The following is a 7,753-nucleotide window of genomic DNA, read 5'->3' as shown; positions in this document are numbered from 1 at the left end:
AGCGTCTTGTGAACAAGGATCAGCAAAACAGACACCTAATCGATGGTTTTCCTCCTCTCTCCCCAGGGTGCACGCCACACTTTCGCTGAGGGCGTTGGTAAGAACATTGCCAACCCGACCGCCATGCTGCTGTGCTCGTCGAAGATGCTGCGCCACGTGAACTTGCTGCCATACAGCCAGATGATCTTCCAGGCGGTGCAGAACGTGCTGCGCGCTGGCAAGGTCCGCACCAAGGATCTCGGCGGTCAGAACACGACCAACGAGTTCACCCAGGCTGTCATTCACAATCTGCGATAAGCTGTAATGCAATGCAATGCTCCCGAAGAAACGTTGGGTTGACGAGAGCTACAAATTACCGGAAGCAGTACGAATTGACCTACCTTTCCCACCCCACTACTACTACTTCTACCCTCAAGTACCATCCCTACTCTCAGTCCTGCGGAAACACACGATTGTACTTTTGCCATCTTTCTTTACAGTATCTTTCTCCCACGGCGGGGTCATCATACTCTAAGTTATTTGAACCTGTTCTTTAAATTTGTTTTTCGCCACCTTCGCAAATCTTTACCGCCCCTCTAAATGAATGCAAAATGTCGCTGATAAACTTTTGTCTAGTGGAACATGTTTTTAAAAAACAACGGTTTAGCCCCCTATTTATTGAACCTACCAAAGTAGAAGAGGACGACGCACAGTCAGGAGTTACGATGCCATCGAAAAGCTGTTCGGCTATGTTCGAGAGTATTACGCGAAAAGTAAGACAAGCCGCTCCCTAAAACCACCAGACGAGCAAAGGTAGCACTAATAATAGCCATTGCCGCCGTTGTAAGTTTCTAGTAAATGACGAGTCATCGAATAATAATAAATGCAACACGCGACAGTGTGTGTACCGGTTGGTAAAGCAACTTCTCAACAACTCTTATTGCTTCATTTCTGTTAGAAACGTAAGAACGATGCCCTCATGTGCCGTAAAATTTTGCTTCACAATAAATAATTTTGCCTATTTAGCTTGTTCGAATGCTCGAAACTTTTGAAACAGTACTGGAAGCAGCCAAAAAATCCCTACTTTTTCACCTTCTTCGGTTTCGCCAGCTCCAGGATGCGGTCGCTCGGCTTCGCCTTCAGCGCATTCGGTTCCACCGTGAACGGTTTATCGCGGTACTCGTTGTTCACATTCCGATACGACTTTGCAACGGCCAACTCTGCCACTCGGCTCGAGGCAACCGCTTTGAGCACGTTTTCCGGCAACCGTGTATCCTCCACTGGAACACCCTTCGCTCGCTTGCGACGCTCAAGCGGTTCCGCAAGCTTGGTCACGTGATCAGATGCCATCGCTTTCAGAGCGCCCGGTTTGGCGGCCGGTCCAGGCTTTTCCTGACCGGCAAATTTCTTGCGAGCGAACCGTGGTTCCGACAAGCTATCGATACGCCCGATCAAGGCGGCCAACGGTTTCCGCTCGCGCTTCGGTGGTTCGGGCGCGGGAGCCTGCTTCGGTTGGGCGTTGCGTACCAGCCAGTCCTGATGCTTTTGCCACTCGTCCGCTGACATGCCCTTCAGCTTGTCGACCGCCGGCAGCTGCACGTTCGCCAGCCGACTGTACACGGTAAAGATGCTCTTCTTGATGCGCTTCTCGAGCTGGTCCTGCTGGCGGCGGGCGATAAAGCGACGGTACTCCTGCTGAGCGACCACCAGCTTCCGCACGTGCGGCAATGCCAGCTGCTGGATGCGTTTCGAGGCGTACGGTTCCTTGTACGAGCGACACAGCTCCGTCTGCTTGGTGCTACGGTTCACGGCCCTTATTTCGTACCTACCGCGCGCATTACGAGGTTTGGCCAGGTATTGCGTTCTTCGCGACACCCGGTGGGGCATACGAGGCTTCTCACAGCGGACCTGCTGCTGGCGCAGTAGCTTTTCCGCCGGACAGTGACACGGCGTGTAGAGGAACGTGTTCTCGGCTGAGTTGGAGTTGGCGTTCTTCAAGCACGAAATTGCCATCTTTCTATTTTTCGCGCCCTATTTTTGGGAAGAGCAAAAGCTTCCTGCTTTTCGCGCACTGAACTGGAATGATTGGATGGCCCTAAAACAATGGTTGCTATGTCGGTTTTACGTAAAGAAACAACAAATAAAAAGGCCTTTTCCACATCACTAACGTTACCGACGACCTACTAACATGGTAACTTGACGCGAAGGTGAGTCGCGCTTTCAATGGCGCAATCACCCAGTTTTCGGAAAGTCGACCAATGGCTCCACAAACAGTTGCGTGTGTTGTAAATAATAATTTTTATTTATAAAATGCAGTAACAGAAAGCAAACCAAACAAAAGATAGAGCTCTAACATTTATCCTTTTTATGCTACACAAGAGACACGAGTGCGATACAGTAAGTCATATCAGCATCGAGCCCGGGGACGTTATTAACACGATCCGTGATCCAGAAAATTGGAACACTAGACTTATACAAGAACATAATGCTTTCTTTCTTACGTACTTAAGAGCTAACAGGTCCAATACACGAATAGGGGAGGGATGATGGATGATGTTGGTCACTGATGATACACGATAACGACGATAAACTTTCCTAGCTACCGATTGTCTTCTTACTTGCTCGGGTAGAACTTCTTGCTCGAGTCCTTGGCCATGTCGAGCAGGGTTTGGGCCGGCACGAACGGAGCACCGTACAGATCGGCGTACGAGCGCATCTTGCTGACGAGCCGTTCCGCACCGTACTGGTCCACCCAGCGGAACGGTCCACCGGTGAATGGCGGGAAGCCCAGACCGAACACGGCACCAACATCACCCTCCAGGGGGCTGTCCAGAATTTTCTCCTCCAGACAGAGGACGGCTTCGTTCACAAAGCGCGAAACCATGCGCAGCTGCATGTCCTCCACGCTGTTAGCACCGCGCGACTGCAGGGCGTACTTCTGCTTCATGATGGCGAGAGCGTCCTGGTTCACCTCGCGGTTCTTGCTGCGACCGCCCGAGTACACGAACACACCCTTGCCCGACTTGCGTCCCATGAAGCCGGCCTTAACCAGGTCCTCCATAACGCCCAGATTGCCACCGGAGAACCGGTCGCCGAACGCCTTCGCCAGATCGACGGCAATGTGCGCTCCCACATCGATACCGACCTCGTCCGCGAGCGTGGCCGCACCGACCGGGAATCCGAACGTCTTGGTCATCTTGTCGAGATCCTTCGGATCGACACCCTCCTGCAGCAGTCTGTCGATGAAGAAGGGGCAAAGGTGAGCTGATTGTCAAACGAACCACTAGCCACTAACACTACGCTTATCTTACCTGATTGCCTCTGACAGCATGGTCGAGAGGATGCGGGTCGTGTAGAAACCGGGTCCGTCACCCACGGTGATGACCACCTTGCCCTGTCGCAGGCCCACCTCGACGGCAGCCGCCGCCGTCTCCTTGGACGTGCCCGGATGCGTAATAATCTCCAACAGTTGCATCTTGTCAACGGGGGAGAAGTAGTGCATGCCGACGACGTTCTCCGGTCGAGAACTGCCGGCAGCGATCTTCGTGATCGGAATAGCGGACGTGTTCGTGGCAATGATGCAGTGCTTCGGCACCACCTGCTCCAGCTCCTTGATGACGCGGTGCTTAATGTCGATGTTCTCGAACACGGCCTCAATGACGATATCGGTCTGGCGGAACGGTTCATAGCTCAGCGTAGAGGTAAGGTTCGACAGGATCTGATCGCGTTCGATCGCACTGATGCGCTTGCGCTTGATAGCACCCTGCAGACCGTTCTGGACCTGGCCGATACCGCGACCCAGTCCCGCCTCCGTCGTGTCCTTCATTATCACCTGATAGCCCTTGTCGATGCTGACCTGCACGATACCGGCACCCATCAGACCCGCTCCCAGCACGCCAATCGTTTTCGGTGGGTTCGCCGGCTTGCCGAAGCGATTCTTTTTGCACTCGGTTTGGCCACGGAACAGCCCAATCAGACCCTTCGACTGGGGCGTTTGCGACAGTTCGCCAAATCCTTTACGCTCCGCCTCGTACCCGGCTTCCTGGCCCTTGTCCACACCGACGCGGATCACGTCCAGAATCTTGAGCGGAGCCGGGTACAGACCGCCGGACATCTTCATCACCTGTTCGCGTGCCTTCTCGAACACTTTGTTCTTGACCCATTCGATGCCGAACGCAAAGTCGGTCACCTTGGCCACCAAGCCAGTCTTTTGGCGGTTTACCTTCAGCTTCTCCGAGGCAAGATCCTTCGCGACTTGAATCGCCACTTGTTCCAGGTACTCGAGTGTGTTTTGATCGGCTGGCTTCAGTCCGGGACCTAGTGGGTTCACCAGCATGTCCACGATTCCCAGCTTCTTTGCCTTGTCGGCCTTTACCGACTTGCCGGTAAGGGCGAGGTCCAATGCGGTTGGGATGGAGGTCAGTTTTGGCAGTCGCTGAGTGCCGCCAGCTCCGGGCAACAAACCCAGCATCACTTCGGGCAATCCTACGACCGTTTTCTTATCCTTAAGCGCTACTCGGTAGTGACAGGCAAGGGCCAACTCTAGCCCTCCACCCAAGCAAACGCCGTTGATGGCGGCCACCACAGGTTTGCGGGATTTCTCCAGCTTGCTGAACTGAATCTGGCCCTCGTGTGACACCTTCGTTGCCGCCTCGACCGTTTTGCACTGCTCGAGCATGGTAATGTCGGCACCGGCCACGAAGCAGCCCGGCTTGCCAGAGATCAGCACCGCCGAGCTGACGGCCGGGTTTGTTTCCACCTCGCGCAGGACGGCATCGAACTCGGACTGTACCTCGGCATTTAGCGAGTTCACTTTGACACCGGGCGAGTCCAGCGTGATCACCATCACGTTGTCCACGATGCGTGTCTTCATGTGCTTGCCGGCCGGCGCTGCCGTGGCCAGATACCGCATGGCCATTTGCGATTGAAGTGCTGGGTGGGTGAGAAAACCGGGAGGGTAAAATAAGAGTAGGAATAAAAATACACTTCCGTGTTATGGCGGTGTTGCTAACTCTTCCCGATTCCCCGCGGGTATCAGCAGAAAATCAACGACACAGGTTAGAGAATGTTTTGAAATCGGGACTGATTTCATAACGAGTTTCAATGTTTCTCGCCAGCCAACTTATCAGCTGTAAAAATGGACAGACGGTGGCCGGTAGTCGTAACTAACACCACCACCCGCCCTTCATAATCCACACACACACCCCGTGATACGTCTAGAGCGTGTGTGAGTGTGAGTGCTGAAGGGAAGCTCCGAGTCATGTTTATGCACCCCCTAGCACACGCAACAGCCTGGTACCCCACCCCTACCCGGGGATTGGCACGAACCGCACCGCTAAGTGTCGGTCAAAGTCCAACGTGTCACAATCCCCGTCGCGATTAGCACGAATCTTCCCGAACCGCCGATAAAACAAAAAGACACCGTCGTGATTTCGCCTGCCGGACACGGACGGAGACTAATATGTAATCCTTACCCTTCAGTCGAAGCGCCTGTCCAAAGGTCACATTTCGCTGCATTGCCGCACCGATCAGTCTTACGCTGGCCATCTTCGTTTTTTATTATGCACTTTCTCCGCTGATAGCTTCCTCACAATCCTATCCGAAGCCTGTTGGAGAGTAAGCGGGAAAATACACAATCGGTCGATTGATAGAACGTCCGAGATCGAACCAGTAAAACGGACAGCACTCTTGTAACTTACTTTTCTAAAAAGCTATGGACAAAACGAACATAAATAAAATAAATGGCTTCAACTCTCGGTCCTACGACGGCCGCGGTGTATAAAATTAAACTCTCGATTATCCGGCTGGTTCCATGAACTTATACAGCCACCGGTTTAGCGAGATTGCACACTACTGTCATGCGGTGTCCGCTTCGTTTGACAGCTCTCGAACAGATGTTTATGTTTACCGTTTGAAAATGTGTCGTTGGAAAAGCAGACTTTGATATGCAGATGAATTTCTGATATTCCGATTCGGCTTCGGCAACAGGTAGGTATTATCAAGTCCCGTAAGTGAATTCTTCATGTTTTTTTACTATTTTTGTCATGGTGATGGCGGCTGATGGCGTCGGACCAGCATATTGTTGCGAAACATTAACGGCAAGGATTGCTATGAAATGCACGGTAAGTTGTATTAATTCAATATTTGATACTTTTTAAGCACAAAAAGAATTGTTTTCGATTCGTCAGAGGAAAATGATCCCAAAAAGTACGGCTCCAAACGTCTGCTGTCGGCTGTTGTGCTTTGGAACATAACCTTAAATTTGGTACTCCTTTTATGAAATTCTCAAAAATCCTCCTAACAAATGAAGTTGAAAGCAATTAATCCAAAATTAGATCAAAAGGTTAAGTTTTCCCCACTCCCGTCGGCAGTTCTTCATTCTTTTAGTGACGGCTTAGTAATGCCACTTTCTACTCTTCTAAAGCACATCCGACTACATCCGGGATTACACGAATTCGGGTCGAAAGAAGCACAAAGTAAATACAAATATTTGCACAACAAATTCAAATCGAAGCTTGACGACAAGCTGTACAAATAGAAGCAAATTCCCGGTGCGCACATTGTCCCGGCAAGTCCTTTTTTTAAACTCTCCAGCCTCCCCCCAACGGTCATGCGTTGGGTCTCTCATCATTGGCACGCTCCAGAGACAGGATGATTGAGAGCATAAATCTTACTACGCCCTGCAACATAGAAACACGACACCTAATCAACTGCGGCCGATAAGCGAGAGAGAGAGAGAGAGATAACGCGCTCACAATGTCGGAGTCACCTACCGAGGACACGCGGGGGTGCTGATGATTGGTACTTCCGTGCAACGTACAGCGTTTCCGCTTGAGCGATCGCAAGCATCCGATTTCATTATATCTGAATTAATATTGATCTAATAGATTATCGGTCGCACGTTAAATGCCCCCGCCCACCCGGAGGCGGGCGGCTGGCGGAAAACGGGATGGAAATCGGTTCCCCGAGCAGCACGACACGGTGGCATCCGATACTTGTGTAACCGATGGTACGCAAACAATCCGCGCGAAGCGAAGGGAGCCGCCGAGAGACAGAGAGACAATAGAAGGAATGCGCTCGTTGCCCTTTTTTCCCTGCTCGCCCGGTTTGTTGATGTTGATGTTTGGTATTACAACGCTTTGTCACGAGCATATCCTTCCTCCCTGTACACGAGTGGCGTTTGATGTTCCCATTATTGTGGTGCTTACCAAAAAATAAGGGGGAGTGAACTAAGGGAGTGTCCGCTATTCCCGAACGATGCTGCCGTTGTTTGCTATCATTTGTACCTTTTTGTGTGAGCGTGTCTTCTCGTGTGTCTCTCGTACAGACAAACACTCCCTGCCTTCCTTCCTTCTTTGCTTTATATCGCGCCGTTGAGTCTATGCCTTCCTGAATTCTTTCGTTTCCCTCTGCGCGCTTCTACTTCAGATAGAACGGCTGGGAAGCGAGATGGATGGGTTTTCGATCAACACTTCGATTCAGCTGCCTTTACCGCAATTTGGGAGACAAAGCGGGAGAAACGGGCCAACTGAGAGTGTATAAGCACCGGTAAATGGAAGGATAATTACATTAGCTTGCGGTAAGGGGTACCGTTGTGCTTCGGAAAAGGACAATGACTCGTGCGACAGCGGGGTGATGTGCGGATGTTGAGATTGGTTTCATGAGCTTATGGAAAGATTGTGGCTTCAAATAGAGCTACGTAGTTGGTGATGCTGCTTTGCAACATTATTGATGAACAGAAGCATTTTGTCTCTTCAAGTTATTGCTAAGATAG

General features: G+C 51.3%; 3 protein-coding genes across 4 annotated transcripts in view; 1 reads left to right on the top strand and 2 right to left on the bottom strand.

Moving 5' to 3' along the window:
• Positions 1-902, top strand: part of LOC120899982 (isocitrate dehydrogenase [NAD] subunit beta, mitochondrial) — a 2,256-nt gene extending 1,354 nt beyond the window's left edge. Inside the window, exons 5-6 of one of the 2 annotated variants that reach the window (XR_005739129.1) lie at positions 67-415; positions 480-902. Coding sequence is in view for 1 of the 2 variants with exons in the window: in XM_040306403.1 (XP_040162337.1) it covers positions 67-297 (231 nt within the window). In the remaining variant the exon portion in view is untranslated. Of the gene's footprint in view, positions 1-66 lie in introns of both variants that reach the window. The other variant, XM_040306403.1, reaches the window with a different exon arrangement.
• Positions 885-2,094, bottom strand: LOC120899984. Its single transcript, XM_040306413.1, has one exon. The coding sequence runs from the start codon at positions 1,990-1,992 to the stop codon at positions 1,060-1,062; it is 933 nt and encodes a 310-aa protein (XP_040162347.1). The 5' UTR covers positions 1,993-2,094; the 3' UTR covers positions 885-1,059.
• A 164-nt stretch (positions 2,095-2,258) lies between these two features.
• On the bottom strand, positions 2,259-5,793 carry LOC120899980 (trifunctional enzyme subunit alpha, mitochondrial). The gene is made up of 4 exons (XM_040306399.1): positions 5,679-5,793; positions 5,454-5,585; positions 3,291-4,911; positions 2,259-3,215 (listed from the first exon to the last, which is right to left on the bottom strand). Exons 2-4 carry the CDS (start codon positions 5,524-5,526, stop codon positions 2,594-2,596), a joined length of 2,316 nt encoding a protein of 771 aa, XP_040162333.1. The 5' UTR covers positions 5,527-5,585; positions 5,679-5,793; the 3' UTR covers positions 2,259-2,593.
• Positions 5,794-7,753: the final 1,960 nt, after the last annotated feature.

Source organism: Anopheles arabiensis, chromosome 3 (assembly GCF_016920715.1).
Source record: "Anopheles arabiensis isolate DONGOLA chromosome 3, AaraD3, whole genome shotgun sequence".
Lineage (NCBI taxonomy): Eukaryota > Metazoa > Arthropoda > Insecta > Diptera > Culicidae > Anopheles > Anopheles arabiensis.
The sequence above is the reverse complement of the archived record's forward strand: the minus strand, read 5'-3'. Positions and strand labels throughout refer to the sequence as shown.